Source organism: Stenella coeruleoalba, assembly GCF_951394435.1.
Source record: "Stenella coeruleoalba genome assembly, chromosome: 21".
NCBI lineage: Eukaryota > Metazoa > Chordata > Mammalia > Artiodactyla > Delphinidae > Stenella > Stenella coeruleoalba.
The window spans coordinates 27,526,669-27,549,780 of NC_137167.1; the positions used below are offsets into that span (position 1 = coordinate 27,526,669).

Genomic DNA, 23,112 nt, shown 5'->3' on the forward strand with positions numbered 1-23,112 from the left:
ATGTGGATGTAAATACGGTACATATGTTGACAGTTCTCAAATTTGTAGTTCAATTCCAGATCTCTCTTGAATTTCAGTTTTTGTATCCACCTGCCAACCTTGCATATCCATATGGATGTCTAAATAGCATTCCAGACTTACTAACCCCCAAATCATATTCTTGACCTTTCCTTTTCCAAATCTGAAATTCCCTAGCTTTCTCCCTTTCAGTAAATGGGAACCCCATTCTTCCAGTGGCTTAGATAAAAATGGTGTCATCCATGACTCTCCTATTTCTCTCATATCCTGTAACCACTGCATCGTAAAATTCTACTGGCTCTTTCTTTAAACCGTATTCTTTTTTGTTTGTTTGTTTGTTTTGTTTTTATAGCAGCTTTATTCATAATTGTTAAAACTTGGAAGCAACCAAGATGTCCTTCAATAGATTAATGGATAAACAAACTCTGTTGCATTTATATAATGGGATATTATTCCGAAAACTAAGGAATTGAACTACCAAACTACAAAAAGACATGGAATAGCCTTAAATGCATATTGCGAAGAGAAAGAAGCCAATCTGAAAAGGCTGCATACTGTATGGCTTCAACTATATGACATTCTGAAAAGGTAAAACTCTAGAGACAGTAAAATGATCAGGGGTTACCAGGGTATCTGGTGGAGGGAGAGGTGAACAGGTGGAACACAGACGATTTTAAGGGCAGTGAAGCCATTCTACATGATACTGTAATGGTGGATATATGGCATTATGCATTTGTCAAAGTGTATCGATATCATTTCATCAGTTGTAACAAAGGTACCACACTAATGTAAGATATGAAGAATAGGAGAGTCTGCGCAGGGGGCAGAGGAATTAGTATATAGGAACGCTCTCTAGTTCCTGCTCAAGTTTTCTGTCATCTTAAAACTGCTCGAAAAAATGAAGTCTGTAAGTTTTTTTTTTTTTTAATGCAATGATAAAGAATAAGAACGATAGGATAAAGAGTGCCCTGGGTCAGAGGCGGGAGGGAATCTACTGTCCAGTAGGTCTTCAGAGAAGTCTCTCGGAAAAGGTGACCCTTCTAAGCTGTATTCTTAACCCAAATGCATTGTGCAGCCTTCCCTGCTCCTACTATCTCTCAACATGACATCATCCCTCACCTTGAAGACTGCAGTGGCTTCCTAACAGGTTTTCCCACTTTGCCCTTCCCACCATATATTCTTTGCTCAACAGAGCAGCCAGCGTAAGGCTCTTACGTTCAAGATGAGATGATGCCACTTCTCTTGTCAAAACCCTCCCGTGTCTTCCCGCGTTGCTCAGAATAGAAGCTAAAGTCTGTACGATGGTCCACGGGGCTCCCAGGATCTCTCAACGCCCATCTTCTCTGACCGTTTCTCCCAGATCCACACCACTGTCCAGTCTGCTCCACCATACTGGCTGCTGCATTATTCTCCACTCACCCTGGGGTCACTCAGGATCAAAACCCTGGCTGATTCCTTGATCTGGACCACGCTCTTGACATTCTCATACAGTTTAATCTCTCACCTCTCCGAGGGGTCCAAATAATGCTGGTTTGGCCAAAGGTAGTGGTTTCCCAGGACATGGGGCTTCCGGCGCTAAAACCAGGACAGTCCAGGGCAAACCAAGCAACTGGTCACCACAGCTCAATCAAATGTCACTGTCTTAGTGAGAGCGTCTGTGAACACGTACTACGATTGGATGTGTGACATATTTGTTTTTACTCATTGTTTTTCGATTTATGTGGTCTACCTCTACCCATTAAGATATTCTCACGGCAGTTGGCATTTTTCTAGTTTTGTTCGCTTTTTAGCCCCAGCGAAGAACTAATGTAAGCAAACTACAGCCTGTGGGCTACATACAGCCCAGTATCTGTTATTGTAAATAGAGTTTTATTGGAAACAGCCATGCCTATTTGTTTAGGTAGCGTCTATGGAGACTTTTGCTCTAAAATGACTGACTACAGTAGCGGAAACAGAGACCATATGGCTTGAAACACATAAAATATTTGCTATCAGGCCCTTGACAGAAAAAGTCTAGTGGTCCGACTGTTAAATGTACCTGACATCTTGTCTCTCCTGGATAAACGTTTCTTGAAAGAACAAATGAACAAATACAAATAGACAGCAGATATATTCTACTGGCAATTAAAAAAAAAAAGCAACTTCGGGGCATCATTTTAATGCTAGTAAATTCTCAGCAACTTAAAAGGAAATACTAACATCAAAACCAAGAGTAATTGTAGCAAAAATACTTGTGGCATGGAAATTTGTTCAGCAAATTTGCAAAGCATAAATAACATTCTGAGAATTCTATCCTTAGGAAATAATCAAACAGAAGAAACAAAAGCAATGTTATATGTACAGAGACACTAATTATAGCATTATGTGTAGAAGCAAACACTGGAAACAATCATTATGTTCAATTATGGGGAGAGAGAGAACTATTCCTTTGTATAATATTGAGGATATTGAGAAGAAAATGCTGTCAGTTAAAACTGAAATGTTTATGATTTAATACCAATCTTAAAAAGAGAAAACAATGCACTATGCTCTATGACGTTAGTCTCTAAGAGCTTTTCAGAGGATGAACTGGCCTCCTTCGGTCTCCATTTCTGTTCCATTCTAGCTCTTCAATGATAATGATTTCAATAATAATAGCTATTATTGGTATTAAGTACTTCAAGCATCTCATTTAAACTTTACCAGTCCCATGAAATTAAAAGCAGTTTTAATCCAGCTATATATGTATAATCCAAACGGAATCACTTTGCTCTGCACTTGAAAGTAACACAACATTGTCAATCAACTATACTTCAATTATAAAAAAAAAGAAGTAGCATTAATCCAATTCAACAGATTCAGAACCAGAGGTTTTGCAGACAGCTTGTCCATGATGTGGAGCTAGTAAGTAAGAAATGACCTTGAATGACCAAGACCTTGAATGACCAAGTCCTCGCTATTAAACACCTCCATCACTGCCTGTCCCAATGAATGGCATTTAATTGGACGTGTGTTTTTTTGGGCACTAGACAACTTCAGCCCTGCAACCTGATACGGTACTTACATGGAAAAACAAATCATGGAAAAATACTGTAAATTGATCCACAAAATGATTTGTACACAGGCACTTATGACTATGCTTTAAACCAGTTCCAAGATTGTATTTAATGAGATAATATATATTAAAAAAAAGAGTGCTTATCAGAAAGCCTTGTATCACAGTGAAATGCAAACCATGTACACCAGATTTACTCTAATAATGTTGACATATGTTATTGATATTTTTTTTCAATTTTGGTAAGACTTAGAGTTGGTTATTACACAGTATGCAAGAAAAGTGCTGAAAACTCAATTGTCTAAAGCCATTCAAACTTTATTTAGATCTGAGTTTCTTATATGAAGACTACCTCATTCAATCTTACTTTGCAATGCTTGGTCCTGACAAGAAAGATCATCTGAGATCCATTTTACGACGTTACCTCTGTAACATAACTGATGAAAACCCAGCTGTGTTTTAAATATCACAGAATTGATCGGTACCCGCAAAAAGCATGACTTCTCTCCCTTCTCCTCCCCTCCAGCTACATGTTCTCCCAGCATTTGTCTTCCCCATCATCACTAGTGGCAGAATGTCTGCAATTAAACACCCTGAGTGACATTTCGTAAAGCGCTGGCCAGTGCCACGTTGTCATCTCCAGTCACCTTATGTAAGGCTTATCAGTTAAAGAAACTTGCAGCTTCAGGCACTGACATCCCTTGTTTAGCATGTTTTATTAAAGGTATTGCCGAGACTGCTCCCGGTACCTTACTTGGTGGCATGTTTGCATGCTCTCAGTCATCCTTCCGAGGAAATACCACTGTCCTGAAATGCATAAAATCCATCAACTCTTCAAAAAAGCAAAACAGCTGCCGTATCCTACACTCTTTAAAACTCTCAAGTAACAGTGACACTGTGTTTTGACACTTTTAGGTGAATATTTATCTTAAATGCTTTTGTTGAGACAGAGAGAAACAAGGTCAGAGTCTTGGTGAGTAAGCAGTTTTAGTCCCTGATCATAACTCACTTAATGGTTATTTTTCAGTGGTTTACAGATCACGCTTCTCAACAGAACAAAAGGAAAAAACAAAAACACCTCTCCTTACCCACGCCAAGCAGAAGACACAAAGTGAGAATGGCCTTTACCACCTACTGTGTCTGCAGCCCTGGACAGGATCCCTCACATCTCAGGGAGTTAGATCCCTCATCTGAAAACTCTCAGTATCAATATTAACCTTGAACACTTTTGGACAAGAAAACATAAACGAATGTATGCCAAGTTTATAACGCAACACCTGCCGCAGAAATCTGGTCTAAATAAAATGCTTAGGCATGCTATTTCTACTTCCCCCTGGCTTTCCTTCTTTAGTAATTCATAGTGGCTGAAAAAGATTCTGTTGGCCAAAAATGGAAAATAGGGAGGGAAGAGTTACTGGCCAATCACGTCTCAGGTAGCTTCTATCTGGTCTCAAGGGCCTCCTAACACCACTCTGCCTGGAACCAGTACCCTGCAGGTTCACGGAGCCCAGCTGCCAGCAGCATCCTTCAGGCCTCACCTTTCTGCCCCCACATGAGAATCCCTGCGAGGACAAATTGGCGGTAGGGAAGGATTTAGGGTTGCGACAGAGAAAGAGGAAAGAGGACCAACTTCATGCAAAGAGAAGCCTTCCCCAGAGAAGGAAGACCATCTGACTGGGGCAAATGGATCCCTGCTTGCCTCCTGTGCTCCAAGATTGACTTACTCTACAAAGAAACGGCTGCAGCAAGTCATACGTTAGCCTTTAAAATATAATAAGAAAGATCCTACTGCCAAACAGCTCTCTTTGGGCTCAAGGCTCTCTTGAGCTGGGTTTATACATCATGTTGTTCATCTGAAAGTCCTGAGGCTGTTGCTGGTGGTAGCTCCCACCAAGCCCACAGAAAACAGTTTTAGCTGGTGCTTGCTTTGAACCACAGGCTTCTGCAGAAAATACTGAGACTGGCAGTCACTCTTCCCTGCTGGCATCTTACTGCCTTTATATTTCTCTTTTTAGGCTCGTAATCTCTGAAGGGCTTGCAGGTCTGCCAGACACCTTCTCCTGCATTGCCCAAGGAGCAGGTGGAGAAACGGGAGGATGCTAGAGACCACCAACTTCCATCTCCCCCGGAGAAAACCAAGGCACACGCTTCATCCTCAGAAGCAGGACATTCCCAGACAAGCCGTGTTCTCTCTGCCCCTTCCCAGATTCCTCACGGCTCAAGCACCAATCCCTCGAGAAGAAAATGTTTGTCAGTCTAATCCAACTTCAAATATTTGTTCCCCAATGAAAATGTAAGTTCCTTCTTTAAAGGAACCTATTTTTTTTATTCTCATAAATTAAAAGGCAAAGAGCCGGGCATTGCAGTGCCCAATGGCATAAGACACCAGGCCCAGATTCCAACTCTCCCATTCACTACTGTGTGACCTCAGAAAAGTCACCTCACGTCTCTGTGCCCGAGTCTCTCTGACTGAAAAGCAGGATCAACGATAATACAAAACTTGCAGGGTTATTGTGAAAGTTAAACACAAGAATATTTGTAAAGCATGTAAATGATGTCTGACATTTGGTCATTGCTACAGGTTTAACTGTTATTATCACCGCATCTTTTTCTTAAAAATCTACAATTTGAATGACCAAGCTGAAATGTCTATCATTAGATAACAGATGCTCCTCCATGTGTTCCTTATTAAAAATACGTTGAGTTTGATTGATTGATCCCTTAAGAAAAAGGTTGATTGATTAGTCGCTTAAGGAAAAGGAATCTAGAAATAATCTCCAGCTGACTATTGCCAAATCTACATTTTCGATACTGTCATACTATTTATATGCATATGTGTATCCACACGCACGCTGTATACATGGCTTTTGTTTCCTTATTGCAGCCCAAGTAGTGACACATAAAACACAATGACCTGTCCTGACACGGACTCACCCTTTAGTAGGCACTTAACTGGCTCTTTGTCTGAGTCTCTATTCATTCAGTTTCTCTTCTTAAATCAGCCTGGTAGTTGTTGTTTTGTTTTGTTTTGTTTTCCCCAAAGAATTTCAGTAATGCAGAAAAGCCATTTGTTTAAGAGCTACTAGCGCTGAGATCCTATAATCTATTTGTCTCCAATCACTTAAAACTGAATTTGCTTTCAAAACTGGAGCGGGGAGAAGATAGAAACAGTAATTACAACAGCTAATACATATAGAACTTCACTGTGTCGAGTTCTCTGTTAAGGATGTTATCTGGATTATCTCATTTAATCTTTACAACAGACCTGTGAAATAGGTACTATTACACAGGTAGGAAAATTGACGACAGAGAGAGAAAATAACACTGCACAGCCCTTAAGCATCATGCTAGATCACCTGTGCTTTATTCACCTTCTTTATGTGTTAAAGACTTTGCAGGATGTTTTGCATATGTCATTTCCCTTAATCCTCATACTAACACTGAGAATATCAATCTTTTCAAAACATTTGCTTTTCTATTGACGATACTGTGTAGAAATTGGGTGTGTGGTCTCTGTAGCTAGGTTGCTGTACGAACATCTTACCGTAGTATATGTAGTAGTTTATAGATGGAAAATAAGTGTGAGAGAGGAATCCAATGTACTTACAGTAGCATAGACCATAACTGCTAGGTCCCAGAATTGAACCTAGTTTATTTTCTCCCTAGAATCACTCTTATTTTTATTCTTTTATACATCTGGAGCCATACACGCACAAAGCTATTTCCAATTCTTTGCCAACTCCACTATATAGCTAATTAGCCTCTTCTTCAAAGTTTCCCATAATCTTCGTTCGTTAGATCCCAATATCATTTCTTCCCAAAGTAAGATAGTATCTGAAACGAGATTCCTTTTGAGAAATCTTTTTGGATTACTGGAGAGCTAGGCTCACCATGATCTTCTGCTTAAAAGTAAAAGTAAAACTAGGCTTCTCCTTTCCGATACCATTCAGCTCAAATCTGTTTCAGCAATTGCCGAGAAGTTAAAGGGGAGAATTCCAATCAGAGAATGGCATACATGTGTGTATTTCAGACCCATTTTCTTATGAGTCCTTATCATAAAACTACAACTGTATACTGAACCCTACATCATAAGTGAAAGTGACATGTACTCACAGCACCAGAACTCTGCATACATTAACGATTGTTGTGGATAGAAAAAAAGAAAACTAAAATTCTTCTGCTTGCTAAGTCTGAGCTGTCTGAAACAGTAGATACTAACATACATAGCTAATGAGAACATGCGGCTAGTTCACCTTGAGAAATGATTTAACTGTGAAATACACGTCAGGTTTTAAAGACTCGGGGAAAAGTGCAAACTACTTCATTAATGTTTTATACTGATTATGTGTAGAAATGGCCATCTTTGGACTATGCTGGGTTAAGAAAATGCATTCTTAAAATTAAATGCACCTGTTTCTTTTTACTTTATCGATATAGTTATTAGGAAATTTTAATTACATAATTGGCTCCCACTTGTGGGTTGCGTTATATTTCTAGCGAACAGCACTGATCTAAATACTGAGGACCTGGGAGTTTTTCTTGGTTAGGCGTGTGGCAGCTGGACAGCCCCGAGCCCCTGCCTGAATGATGACGGTCACTGCCCCCCACCAGCTCCATCACACAGAAGAAGGATGCTCTGGGCTACAACCTAGCTAATTCCGAACATCTTTGGCTTTTCCCCATGCTGTATGTTATCCTTCTACTCTTATGAATATAGTATCTTCCCTCAAATAATGTTTCACTTATGGATGCTTTTTTAAAGACCTGCTTTTTTTTTCTCTCTCTTTTTTGACATATGCCTGGAAAACTTATTACTTTTCTAGTTTGGAATATTTCTTTTCAAGCAGAAGCCAATAATATGCTTAAAATAATGAAACGATGCTTTAACAATTCTGGGAGGAAATGGTTTCCACGTATAATTTGATACTCAGCTAGACTGTCCATCAGTACGGATGCAGACAGGGACTATTTGCAGGCATGCTAAAGCTCAAAGGGTTTTCCTCCAAAGCAACCTTTCTCAGGAAACTGTCTGAGATGAAACAAAGAGAAAAGAAGACAGGATTTACAAAATAGTGAACAGGTTGAGTGGAACAGGGAAGAAGTGTCAGAAACACTGCCTTATAACAGATCTACAAGCCAGTGCTGGACCCTCTGAGGGAACAGGGAGAGGGAACTGATGGATTTGGGGAAATGAGGGCAAAAGGGGTACAGACAAGGGGACGAAGGTACAATATGCTGAGGGTGGTGATGACCGAGACTTCAGGAACCGCAGAAGACGAGTGTATGCAAAATACGATGCAATCTGGTTTACGTTAGAGAAATGTCAGTGACCTTCAGGATGAAGAACAGAGTTCATCCCCAGCAATAATTCAAATAAGTGTAAAGTAGAAGATATCTGGATTACTGGGATGAAACATAAGTTTTATAAATCAACAAGGGGAAAAAAAATAATTCAAAAATTTAGGACAAATAGAAGGCAGTCACGGCAACAGGCCAGCCATTTACCAAATCTGCTTTTTCTTCTGCCTTTTCATTCGAGCTTTCCTTGCAGTTAAGGACGCCCACACGACTGAGTCTAACCAGAGCGATATACGTGTGGGAGGCCTGCCCATAACAACCCCAGGCTCCTTCCTCCCTCTGCCAATGGATGGAGACAGAGCTGCCAACCCTGACCGAAAGCCAGACACAAGAGTCCCCAAATCACCGCTCAATCAAAACCAACCCCAGTCAGAAATGCGCATTTGGGGTTTAACACGCAGAGCAGACAATACTAATGTTGGAGCCCGCTAATGTTACATTAACTAAACAAGCAGAACGAGAAAGTCTTGGTCCAAATGTGGGGGAAAAAAGTAATCGTGGCATTATTATGAATAATTAGGCTAAGAAAGAACTCATCTGATCTGAACTCTCTCTGAGTGGCACAGGGATGATGATGTTGGAACAGTATGTACGCAGTTGTAATAACACGAATGTTGTTTATTGCTATCCAGCCTTCAGACAAATTAAGAAGGACTTAATTACGAGCATAGAATAAAACGTACATGTTCACAACTTTGATACTGCAGAAGTGCTATTACAGCTGAGAGCACATAGAGGAAGGAAAGTATCAGAACATTTACTGGAAAGAGCAGAGGCAGTGATAGTCACACCTTATACAGTGGACAGGCGAAAGATGCTGTCAAAAATGAAAGAAATAAGGTATAAACGGTCAAGTGCATTATTCAGATTTATAATGTTTAGAAATCTAAATTAAATTGGAAGAAACAAGACATGGTGAATGGAGTGATAAAATTACAGTAACACTCACTGCAAGATGTCCATTTAAAAAGTTTTAACTTGATAAAGCAAGAAAGAACAGTATAAGCATATATAAGATAATAATGACAAAAATGGTTAAATGTTATTGAAATGTCTACAGCCTAAGAGTATGGATGCTTCAACAGGATGTTCCTTTTCACTATAATCCCTTCAGTATTATTAAATTTTTAAATTATGTACAAATGCTACTTAATCAAATTTAGTAAGAGTAGAATGATAAAATCAGAAGGACAGCTATCTTGCTACAAAGTTCAAGTCATAAACCAACATATGTCAACACAATTGAAGCTTTAGTTCCTTACCTTCAAAACAAGACTACCATTACTTTCCCTGCATACATCTCAAGGTGATTTGAGGTATACACAGGATCATACCTTTGTGGGTTTCAGCATATTTACAAACTGACACTGCATACATATGATTTTTAGATGCCGTTCTAGGGTAGTTCATATGAGTCGTGCACATAATGTTAATACAGGCTAATCTATGAAGAGTAGAATATACAAAAGTAAGTTATTTAGGACAGCCTGTGAATGGGAATGTCCAGAGCTATGACTTTAGGGATCTCAGCTCTGCAGTAGCTGCTAAGAATTATTTTCTGAAGCATACTTGGCAAATACAAAGTGCTCCATCACTGAAAGAATTAAGGCACATCAGAAGGTAATGTTTGGGGAAGGGGGAGCAGGCATCTCTGGCTGAGAAGACTAGTGTTTGCTTAGAGTTGGCTTATTTCAGGCGGCATATGCCTGATGCAACCATCCTATCATCTTTCCAGAGCGTAAAGGAGCCTAGCCTTTTCCAGGACCAGAGATATAGCTCATGTCCCCAGACATATATACATTTCCTATGTGATTATATCCATGGAATAAGACAGTTGACGTAAGATCACACTAATGCTTTCAAAAACGAGATCCAGAATTGGAGAGCTGCAGTGGACGGAAATGCTCACTGAAGGGACCAAAGGGAGATGGTTTCAGAACAACTTCCCCACCTAATGGTGGACTAATGTGAGGACAGGACCACTTCTCCCTGGGGATTTCTCCACATCAGACAACAGGTTTCTTACGAAGGAGCATTTTCCAAACGCAGCTCCTGACCTACTTCCTTTCTGCCTTCTCGGACAATCTTATCACAAATCTGGAGACAAGGACCCACCGTGCGCATTTTCCATTCAAGGAGAACACCTTCTCTTTTGGATTTCATATGCTACGGCCCTCTATTATCTTGGAGCTCAAAGTCATTTATGATCATTCCTGGACCGTGACATTATAGTCTTTGTGATTTAGTAACAGAATAGGGGAAACATAAATTAAGAAGGCATTTAAATTCTGAGTTGGGAGCATACGTCATTAAGTAGATCTAGTTTTTTTTTTCTTTTTCTTTTCCCCTTTTTATGTTTCTCCTCTAAATACACACCACACTTGCAAATACAGAAACAGTACATCTTTGTAAAGATCAGAAGGGACAATAGGAACAATGTGCAATAATGAAGGGAGATGAAGGAAGATACAGACATTTAGGTGAAAACTCAAGGATAAATGAGGAAGACAAAAAACACACCTCCAGAAGGAGACAACCTGAACTCTCATCCTTGAAAGAAGTCGGTTTGATGCTGGTCTCCTGTTTAAGGGAATCAGCTTTAAGTAAATCTGGCTGACCTCCCACTTCATTATGCACTGACTTTATTAAATATATGGCTATATCCTTTTTCTTTAAAGAGCACCACGTGACTCTAGAAATGATACATTTAAGTGTCATTGTTCAGGTTAAATACTGCCACTTGGAGTTACAATGTAAAATTGTCAACACTAGGAAAGGGTCATTGCAAAGAGATTCAGCGGTGTTACTGTTAGCAGCACTTTAAGATGACTCAAGCAATTCCTGGAACAAAATATCTAGGATGTTGGGGAAGCAGAAAATACACTCATTTCATTTTTTAAAATGATCTAAGTCCATATCGCTGAAATTAATTTATCTCCTCTAGATATGCCACATCTACACATCTATAAGAATTCGATTATCGACTTTTTCCTTTATGATCCAGTTATCCAAAATCAATGACAAAACTGTGTTGTATCTTTCAAATCTGTTACATATAAGAATTATATCAAATTTAATGCCCTTTGAAATGTTACTATCCCAAGCACTGAAATAAGCATAAATTTAATAATCTATAATATAGAAGAAAAGATAAATATTATGATAAAAGCGTCTTGATATGGTTTGGATTTAATAAATTGGTGACAACATAGGAAAGATTATGAGCTGACTGTTACATCAACTTTGACTTTGTAAGTTTTATAATTGTGAAATTTGTAAAGACCCTTCAATTCAGAAGAAAATGCTTGGGGAGGTATGAGCAAAACAGAAACTGGCGTAGTTACTGTTAATATTTATTTTTGCATTTTCCAGTTTATAATAACTCCTCATTTGATGCCCAGCATATTTCCACTCCTCTATTAAATGTTTGAATGGGGGATTAGGTACAGCATTAGGGGTAAATAGCTATGGATTCGGATAATTTTAAGGTAGAAGCAAGGACATAGTCACACAGTTTTTATGACTGTAAATTATGTCCTGGGGGGTTACAAACTAGTTGAGGAAACGCTGAAGACGTAAGGTTAAAATATAAAATAGCAACAAAATAAATGCTCAAGACAAAAGGACTTGGGTTTTCTTAAAGAATTTAAAAAGGGGTTGCAATGGTTAAAAAAAAGGTGACTAAAATTTGTGCTTAAGTGTGAACTTGACAACTAAGTAAGATTTATGGCTTTAACGGAGATGAAAGGGAAAACTTCATAACAGGAAAAAATGAGTGACAGTTTGGATTTAGGCATGGAGTGGTGAGCTGGTTAAGGAACTCTTTGGGAAGAAACCCTGCTTTGTAGAGTTTGCTGATTTCTGGTGTCAATACTCCCACCGTGGAGGGGATGCCAAGCTAACAGCTTGGTGTGAGGAACACAGCACTTGGGGAAGACGCACACAGCTGGCTTCTGGGAAGTCAGATCAAGCAAAGCATCGCGTGGAGACAAAAGGATAACATCTGTGTCTGGGAACACTAACGGATGAAAGGGGACAAGTCAATTCAGACGAGGTAATGGAGCACGGGGGCAGCGTTTTCAAGGGTTTGCACTTAATTCTCGTTGAGTCACTGACGTGGTCTGGCTGAGAGAGCACAGGTGATGATGAAGACGTGTGTGTTGGGAGCGGGACTAAGGAGGAGAGTGTCGGATGAAGGCTGAGATTCTCGATGTGGCGCTCATTTCACCAACTTGAAGCTGGTCTGGGTGAGAAGAAAACACAACTGGAACGGGACAGCTGGCGTGGGAAAGGGGAGACGTGAAAGACAGTCTGACAGAACAAAAGGGGCAAGCAGGGCAAAGTGGAGAGAGTGACTGCAACGTTTCCACGGAGTATCAGATACACAGTGGTAGAAATAGGGAAAAAGGAATATATTTAGGATATCCAAGGGACAGCGTCCTTAAACAGTATCACTTAGTTCAGGGGATCAGTGAAAAGACAAGGGAAGGGACACAGAAATCTGGATTTTGAGGACACCACTGTTTTGACAATAGAAGATGTAAAATAATTAATAGCACTAAGGAAAAAAAGAAGAGAGATACAATAGACCTGAGGAACATGCAAGAAAATGAGCATTTCAGGAGGAGTAATGGATGCGTGTGGTAGAAAACATCCACAGCAGGAATTTCTCTAGGACACAGGGATGATTTGAAGACGGTGGATCTGACCTCTGGTAATTACCAGCTGGAATACCTTGAACAAGTTATGTTTCCCATCTAACCCTCAGATGCCTCACGTGTAAAATACTTCTTTAATAAAATACCTACTGTGAAGATGACACATGAAAAAGTAATGCCTGCTCATAACAAGCAATCGATATGTACTAGTTACCAGCTGTAGTATTAATGGCAGTAGTAGTAACAGTACTAATACTAGTTGTAGTAATAGTAATAGCAGCAGCAGCAGCAATATGCCATAACTAAGATAAGTAGCGTTGGGAAGATCTCATGCGACTGCAACACGTAACAGAGATAACAGAAAAAATAGAAAAGTATTCATTAAAATAGCATAGACGAAAAAAGAAACAGACTGATGAAAAAAACACATTATGATATGAGGACTTAAGCTAAGGCTGTGGATCTGCCTGGTTACATACGTGAATAAAAAGTTGGACGTGGGTTCTTGTAATAAACTATAACGGAAAATAATTGAAAAAAAGAATATAGATACATCCATAGATATAGGTATCACCAAATCACTTTGCTGTACACCTGAAACTAACACAATATTGTAAATCGACCATACTTCAATAAAAAAAATTCAGACCTGGGTTTGTGTCTTAACTCATCCTATGCTATCTTTTGGAACCTTTTGAAAACTAAAATTTGCTTCTTTACCTGTTAAGTGAGTGTGAGTGTTTATTATTTCAGTGGGGTTTTGTGAGAATTCAGCGATACGATTCAGGTAGGGCACTTAGCACGTTTTCTGAACTACATTAAGACCTCAATAAATGTAAGCTACACTGTTACATTTGAAACCATAAAGTGAGTTTTTTCTTAGGAAAATCAAAACCTAAGAGTCAAAGCATGCCCTTTCCTCAAGTTACTGGATCAGGAAAATAATGTCACAGAAAAGACTAAAAATCACAAGGCTTCCAGAAAACTGATTCTAATCTTGCAACAAATCATAATGAGGAACACTTGCACTGGTGCAATCCTTTATGGTCTATCTCTAAAGCCCGAGAGTGTTGCAAGAGTCTTCCCATGGTATAATTTAATTATCAAGGGGTATCTGCCGTTTTTAATGAGAAAAAGGTAAAAAAGGAAGCTTCAAAGCAAGGAGGCCATAAATGTGTGTATTAAATCTCAGAATGCTATGACAGTAAGTGATAAAAATAGGGAGAAGTCCACAAGGTTTGAGAAACAGGATGAAGAAAAATTTGGATGTTTAAGGAACATATCTAAATTTGTTATTGACTTCACAGGGTGCAGTCATGGTTTCTTAGGTTACGTACAATATTGCTTTAGGGAACAGAACGAGCTGACATGGGAAGACCCAGCGTGATGTGTCTTGCTTTCGTTAAGTGGAAACTTTTCCAGTGTCAATTCCAAAGCCATTTGCTGAGTCCAGGTGTCAGCTCATCACACACCCTCCCTGTACAGCACCTACCTCTGCAAAACGGGGCTGGAAAGTCCCACGATGCTCCATTCCCAGGGCTGACGATGCAAGTCAGAATGGCGTGACCTTCCAAGATGTAGCCAGAGAGGCAGCTATACCGGATCTTGTCTCCTATGTTGAATCTTGTTCCGTGGAGAACTCCTTTCAGTATTTCTCCAGGATTTCCACATGTGTGGCTGGGTAAAACTATTGGGAGAAAAAAAGAGGAGAAAGAAATAGAAGTTAAAGGAAGATTTTTGACTGAGATCAATTTATATCACAAGACATGGACCACTTCTGAACTACTAAAGTTAGCAAATCTAGGACAAAAATTATCTTAATTTGGTCGAAAAATTAAACAGAGAAATGGATTTGTGTTTTGTAAAATCTGTAATTTAGTACTTTTGTAAAGAAATATTTAAAAAGTATAAGTAAGTGGATTTTGTTAAGAGGGGAAGATACAGTTCTGCTTAGATTCAGTGTTCTAAAGGACATCTAGATTATTTTTTTAATTATGAGATTCTACAGTCCCACATAGTTAGAAATCAGATAATACAGCAGAATATAGATATCTGAAAAAATAACAGAAATACAGCATGAATGAATATCCATGCCATATTTTTCCTTATTCCTCCAGGACCAGCACTGCCTGATACACACCCGTAATAAGCGTTCAATCAATGTTTGATGGATAAACAACTGAATTAAATAATAAATTAAAGCTGTCATTTGCTAATCTATCAGACTTTTACAAAAACTGTACCACTATTATATCCCAAGCCATCTGTAAGGATCTATGCGTTTGGAGTGTCTGATTCACAGCAAAGTTTTTTTATTTTTTATTTATTTTTTTGTGGTACGCGGGCCTCTCACTGTTGTGGCCTCTCCCGTTGCGGAGCACAGGCTCCGGATGCGCAGGCTCAGCGGCCATGGCTCACGGGCCCAGCCGCTCCGCGGCATGTGGGATCCTCCTGGACCGGGGCACGAACCCGCGTGCCCCGCATCGGCAGGCGGACTCCCAACCACTGCGCCACCAGGGAAGCCCCACAACAAAGTTTTAAGTATCCGTTTTGACAAGGCAAGTACTGTCTCCCTTGCATTTCAGTGAGATAGCCTCGATCCTGGTCTTTCTTGGCCTCCTCACCTTTCATATTGACAGGCTTCTCTGTCTAATTCAACTGCCTTGAAACCTAATGGACACGATGCCGTTTCACACTCATAGAACGTACTTTTGAACTTAATTGAGGCACCATTAAGTTGAATAGACGAAGTTGATGATTGTCGGCTACTGTCTCCCTATTTCTGGTTTAAATTTAGCATATCATCAGTAAGTTAGCTGCTATTATGTAGAATTCAAATACACCAAGGATCCTACCATTTAAAAAAGAAACGATATTCCAAAAAAAGTATTTCCAAATGAACAAAATTATTCTATTTCTGTATCCAATTTTTTGCATTGGTATAGGGGTACATTTTGTTATATATGTGTAATACAGAACACTTTTTCTTTGTTTGCAAACAGAGAGATAAATAGACATTTCCCAGTGAACAGGGAGGGAATTTCAGTGATTTCCAAGATTAATTTTATTTTCGTATTAAATACATACAAACTAAACTATATAGAAACACTTAGAAAACAAATACTACAATTTAGATGTTTAATATTACTGACATGTTTATGAAATCACTATATAGTCACAGCTTGCTCAGTTCTAGTTTTTAGAAAATAATTTCTGAAAACAGTCTACAAAAACCTGTTTGATAACATAATAGAAAATAATTCAGTATACTCTATAATCATCTATGGGTCTTTCATAAAAAAGAAATTCTGTTTTTCATTCCACATTCACCATCCCTAAGGCAATACATCTGTTTTTAAAATGTTGTTTAAAAACATGTTTAACTGTCTGGAATTTAACTGTCTATGATTTCCTAAGGTAGAAAACTTTCAATTCTATCTTGGAGAATCACTTTATTTTATGACCCGGGATGCCCAACAGCTAGCCTGAGCTAGGGACCTTATAATCAGAGACAGACGTGAGACATGCGCTGAATTTCTATCATCAACAGAGAGAGAAAACCAGATGGGGTTGGGGGGGAGTATGTGAATATGAATGCTTTTGGTGTTTTTCTTCCTTGTCCAGAATGAAAATTTTGATTTCAACCAACCTTATAATTTAGGAAAATAATGTTAATGTGAACAATATCAGCAAGAGAATAGAAGTAACTGAGGATGATTTAAAACATTTACTTCTAGTTGCAAACAAACACGAAAATGCAAACACGCACATAATACTAAAAAGGCATTAGCCATTTCATTAAGACATTATCAAAATATCTTTCTTTTTTTCGGCATGTGGGCCTCTCACTGTTGTGGCCTCTCCCGTTGCAGAGAACAGGCTCCGGACGCGCAGGCTCAGCGGCCATGGCTCACGGGCCCAGCCGCTCCACGGCATGTGGGATCTTCCCGGACCGGGGCACGAACCCGTGTCCCCTACATCGGCAGGCGGACTCTCAACCACTGCGCCACCAGGGAAGCCCTCAAAATATCTTAAATTGTGAAAAATGGACAAAAATGACCATAGGTCTACACAAAGAGTTATGACTCAGACACACAAAAAAAATGCCAAGACATGAAAATCCAGTGGCTGGACAAGACTAATTTAAAATAAACTCAACCCCACTGTCACTTCTGCCATTTTTATTTGAACCAACTTTTCAACCAGTTTCCCCGAAGATGGTGACGGTCTCTTGGTGTCTCCCAGAGCAATGAGGACACATTAAGTATTCAGTAAATATTTATTGAATTGACTTGGACTCTACATTTAGTTTGCTTTAATCATTCCTTGAAGTAATGTGCACTCTTCCTCATAGATGCTTCAAGAAATTCCTATTAGGGTGATGGGAATCAGGCACCCAGTGCAGACACTTGTGGATGTGAAAGAATGTTGAAAGGAGCTCTGGGCACACTGCTTTCCTCTCACGGCAGGTTTCCACCCATCAGACCCCACGAAGCCAAGTTTGTACACCCAGGACTTGAAACCTAGGCTGTCATTCCAATTAGGCTCACTGAAAATCCCTCTGTAACACTTCTGCTTTGGCAAGTGCAAATGGTCACAATTCAATGACTTAATTAGGCTATCACATCAAACCTTTGACCCAACTGTTTCAGTCATTAAATGGATACCATGTCAAATCCCTTTCCAGAAGAAAAGTGGAAACATGATACTAAAATAAAATATGTCACTAATATTCATCAGGAAATGGGACAAAAGGCTGGCGGACAGAAGTCTGAAATTCATCAGAGGAAGGGCAGCATTTTTAACAGGATGTACACAATTAATGAAATTTCATTAGGCAAGTGCATTTGGAAACTGGTTCCCCGGAGGGTGAATGTCAGACTACTTGTTTACACTTGGCCTTTCCAGGAGTTTCACTGCAGCTTAAGGAAATAAAACCTCAAACACCCACCTGACATACACCCTTGGAAATAAAACCAACGGATGCGTGATGTGTTTGTCCACAGACTGCCCTCCGCTCCCTCCTGAAACCTTTGGGAAGGATTAGAACAATCCACTGTACTCATCTTCCGGAATGCTTTGAAAGCTAGATTTTCAAATCTTGAAACCTGACATTTATTCTCTGTCCTGACTCTCTGAATCGTGGCCGTTTGGTGGGACAAGAAGATGCAGAGACAGCAGTTACGTGACAAGTGCAAGGAGGATTTCTTAGGGGCGGGGGAGAAATTTAATGCCATCCACTTCCAAAGTCTCTTTCTCCACGTGAAGAACAACATTTCGGGAGATATGCTGTGTAGATGCCTGAAAAGTTACAGGATCTGGATGAGAAGAACTCAAAGAGGAAGTGTTTTAAGTATAAGGAGTTTTAATTATACTTCAAGGTGGGAAGTGGTAAGGTTTGGCCAAATTAAAACAGAAAGACTGGGCTTCCCTGGTGGCGCAGTGGTTGAGAGTCCGCCTGCCGATGCAGGGGACACGGGTTCGTGCCCCGGTCCGGGAAGATCCCACATGCTGCGGAGCGGCTGGGCCCGTGAGCCATGGCCGCTGAGCCTGCGCATCCGGAGCCTGTGCTCCGCAACGGGAGATGCCGCAACAGTGAGAGGCCCGCGTACCGCGAAAAAAAAAACAAACAGAAGAGAGAAAGATCATTTTAAAATGAAGGATGCAGGAGTGACAAGTGGCTACAGAAAAGTGCCCGGCACAGTGGGTTATGTGGATCAGGATCAGACAGACTTGTGTTTCTCCTCCAGAAACAGACCGTATAATGTTGGACAAATTACTTAAATTTCAGTCTCTATGTCTTGACAAGGGGAATTAAAAATAAAACCTAGCAACAGGGTGTGCTGTGACACATGTATGAGGTAACGCAGATTCAACAGTTAGCAGGGAACATGGAAGAGAATAAGTGCTCAATATATATTAGCAATTTCAAATTTATTTTCCCAGTTCTAAAGCACCATGTGGACTTTACGGAAATCACACAAATGTAAAAGTATGCAGCGGTTCCGATATATACCAATTTTAGAAGCAATAAAACTAGAAAGAGTCTGCTAGAGTCTATATTGTCATTAAAATAAGAACATAGTCATTAAAATAAGACCATTGTCATTAAAAAGGGAAGCAAAGGAGAAAGACATTCCAGTTTTTAGCCATATTAATTCAACTTCATTATTCCTGCTCTAATGTAATAATAATTAGTAACACTTATATAGCAGGTGCTATTAGCCAGACACTGTTTCAAGTGGTTTATATATGTTAACAGTATATATGAAGTCAGTGCCATTATTACCCGCCTTTTAGAGAGGAAGAAACTGTGGCACAGAGAGGTTAAGCAACTTTCTCATGGCCACACAGCTGGCAAGTATTGGTGACAGGATTTGCACATGGTGGATCCAGCATTTCTGCCCTTCAGCACTACAATAAACCTTCTTATGAAACTGTTGTCAACATCAAAAGAAATAAAGATAATCAAATGCCATTAAATCTGTCATGTTCTCAATAGAGCTTTGTTTGATATAATAAAAGGAATATAAGGATTTGGGAGAGTTACGATGTTTCCTCAGGTAAAACTGAAGGCAAAATTATTACATGGTTTTTTAAAAATAAGTTTCAAGCTCTCAGGTAAATTTTCAGAATGGGAGAAAGGAGTCAGGAGGGACGGCGTAACAAAGTTAACACAAGAAAATGACAAGTTGGCAGAGGGACTTGAAATCTTAGAGGCTGGATTTGCAAAAGATTTTGAACGGCAGTTGTAAGACATTATAATCTTATAAGAAGTGAGAACACAAAAATGCCTGTTGGAAAATGATTTTGACTGTGTGAGCTGAGTTTCGGGGAGCATAAAGCATGTATGGCCAGGTGACCCCTGGGATGAGCTTATTGGTCTTACACTTTAATTTTTCTGGTTGACCTTTCATTGGTTTATATCTTGAAGTGTAAGGGAGACACTGTTTTCACATCACTAACCTGGATCTATGAGCAGCTGAACCTTTACTACCCCAAACAACGCAGGCATCAATTCAGATATAAATGACGGTAAATCTATGATCAAGGAACTAAATGGCAAATCAAGAGTTAACTACTGAGGAAGAAACAGCAACAAGAGGAAGAGTTTAAGATGGTGACCCAGGAAAATAGGATGTGTGAATATGGCCATGATGGCCACAGATGCAGACTAGTAGGTTCAGTTGTGAACGTGACTATGCTCTTTGTTTTTAAGCCTGTTCACCATCTCCATGATGTACCCTAGAGTTACAAGAAAATAGGTGACCACCAGAAAAGTTCCTAAGTTTCCTGATTTACAGAGTAACAATGGAGGGAAGAAAAAAGAAAAATAAGTGGGACCCCAGATGTAAATCTTCTGGAATACCCAAAGTTAATGGGGGAGGAGGGAATAATGATTAAACAAAATAGAAAAATGGCCCAAAAGTTAAGATCAAGACCAAACAGAGCCTAGGAGTCCAGCTGAGAAGCAATCATGGAAGAATGGATGCCTGGTAAATTCAACAGGTGAAAATTAAGCGTAAGTGATTGACATACAAAAATGAGCACAGCAACAAGAAATAACAGCAGGTGAACTTTTCAATTATCACTGAATTGCTGAAGAGAAAATTGCGTGTACGTTAATTTTCTCAGGTAAATTTACCTATACTTCCGCCACAAGGTAGATCCCCAATGCTTTCATTAATCACTTATAAGCAGATACACAATTTTTTTTTTTTTGTGGTACGCGGGCCTCTCACTGTTGTGGCCTCTCCCGTTGCGGAGCACAGGCTCTGGACGCGCAGGGTCACCGGCCATGGCTCACGGGCCCAGCCGCTCCGTGGCATGTGGGATCTTCCCGGACCGGGGCACGAACCCGTGTCGCCTGCATCGGCAGGCAGACTCTCAACCACTGCGCCAGGGAAGCCCAGATATACAATTTTTTATGACCATCTTTCTTCTTCTCAAAAGTGAACTTTACACTCAATAAATGGATGTTCAGTTGATTACAAGTTGCTCAATATTTATATAATGATGAGGTAAGAGTATTTCTAAAAATTGAAAAGGACATTGAAACAAACATGACCACAAGCCCTGGTAGATATCAGATTAATGAGAGCAAAGAAGCCAGCAACCACTCAGGAACTGGTCGAAATGACCTGTGCCCCACGCTAAATAATGCTTCTGTTTACTCTCTAATCCATGATATCCATATAACAAGGACAGTAAGACCCATTCGAAAGGTTAAGTGTTACATTAAATACCACTAGGGATGGTTAACAAAATTGAATTAAATTGATTCTAGAAAACAATTCTAAACTCTTTCTGAGTCACAGTTCATTTATTACTTCAAATTTTTAAAAATCTCACTATAACACTTCTTCTATGGGCTAAGTTAGAGTATCAGGTATTGGATTTACCTTCCTGCTTTAATGAAGTTTAAAAAAAATCAAAATTTATTTTTTTAAAATGGCTCTCAAAGCATTGGACATCAGTCAGTGTTGGAATACGACCCTTGAGAGATGGGAATTAAATGAGAATCCCTAAAATTTCTCCAGCTTATTTCTTGGAGAGAGTTAGGGACCAAAGGTGCAGGGAATAGAAACCCAGGTTGAGTCTGACAGTCTCCCTGAGTTGAGACAGAGATGAGAGCCCCGGGGTGTCAGAGAAGCTAAATTTCACAGGAGGAAGAGAGCTCCAGAGACCTACAGAGGGCCCCTCTTGAATATGGGGTGAGTTCTTACTAATGCATGTATGGAAAGAAACGACCCAAGGTTAGTGAAAGAATTACGGAGGGATTAGAAGCAAAAGTGCCCACGATGCTTGCAGGGCTGAGAAGAATACCTTTCCCAACAGTGAGAACAAAAACCTCCATCATTTCACTGGACACAAGTTAGTGTACTGAGAAGGCTCTAAGCTCAGCAGTGGGGAAAACACACTCTAGAGTGAATGCTGCCTGCGTCACGTGTCAGAAATCTTACAAGCAACAGGATCAGAGTAGGGTGAGGCTAGTGAGGGGCCTTGCATGGAGAATCTGAGGGGCTCTCACTACCTGGGTTATTCAACTGTAGGATCATCCCTGGCACAACCCGGGAGTGAACGCCCACTTACACTTTCATCCGAGGTTCCTAACTTGACTCACTCTCATGCAGCCTGAAAAAGCAGTACCTGTAAGGATCAAACTGCTCCAAGAATTTTAACTACATCCAAAAATCTTTTGGGGAATACAAAAATATCCAACACCCTCCAAATTAAGAGTCACGATATCTGGTATCCAATCAAGCATGCCAACAGGCAAGACGATAAAATCCATAATGAGGAAAAAGAAGAATAAAAAATGAGCCAGAAATGACACCGATGGCTGAATTAGTAGACAACAGCATTAAAATGGTTATAATAATTGTATTCTATGTCTTGAAGAAGGTAAAGATCAAACAGGTTAACTAGACACGTGGGGGGGAAAGGCAGAGATTATTAGATTGGATTTTAAAAAGGCAGTGGTACACTGATGCCAGGAAACATCCTTTAAAGACACAAAGCAACAAAAGTAAAATGAGAAATATTAATCAAAAGAATACTAACATTAATCAAAAGAACACTTAAGTTGCTATGTTAACATCACACAGTTTTTTTTTTTTTTCGGTACACGGGCCTCTCCCTGCTGTGGCCTCTCCCGTTGCGGAGCACAGGCTCCGGACGCGCAGGCTCAGCGGCCATGGCTCATGGGCCCAGCCGCTCTGCGGCATGTGGGATCCTCCCGGACCGGGGCACGAACCCGTGTCCCCTGCATCGGCAGGTGGACTCTCAACCACTGCACCACCAGGGAAGCCCCATTACACAGTTTTAATGCAAAATAATATAACCAAGGATAAAGAGGGTTATCTCACAATGTTAAAAGGGTGGACATAGCAATCCTATGTTGATTCTTAACCATAAAAGGGGCTCAGCTTGATTCACCTGCAGTCATGTCCCTGAGGGCGGCGACCCCTCCAGAGGGAGGGATCAGGAAACTGCATTCTCCAGGTGATGCTACAGGTTTGAGCAACAGGAAGCCTCCCTTCA

General features: G+C 40.0%; 1 protein-coding gene across 5 annotated transcripts in view; it reads right to left on the reverse strand.

Moving 5' to 3' along the window:
• LOC307179631 (CUB and sushi domain-containing protein 1-like) overlaps positions 1 to 23,112 on the reverse strand; it is a 958,766-nt gene that overhangs the window by 78,793 nt on the left and 856,861 nt on the right. For all 5 annotated transcript variants that reach the window (XM_079909051.1, XM_079909052.1, XM_079909048.1 and 2 more), the window contains exon 4: positions 14,561 to 14,755. In XM_079909051.1, the coding sequence (XP_079765177.1) occupies positions 14,561 to 14,755 (195 nt within the window). The remainder of the gene's footprint in view (positions 1 to 14,560; positions 14,756 to 23,112) is intronic.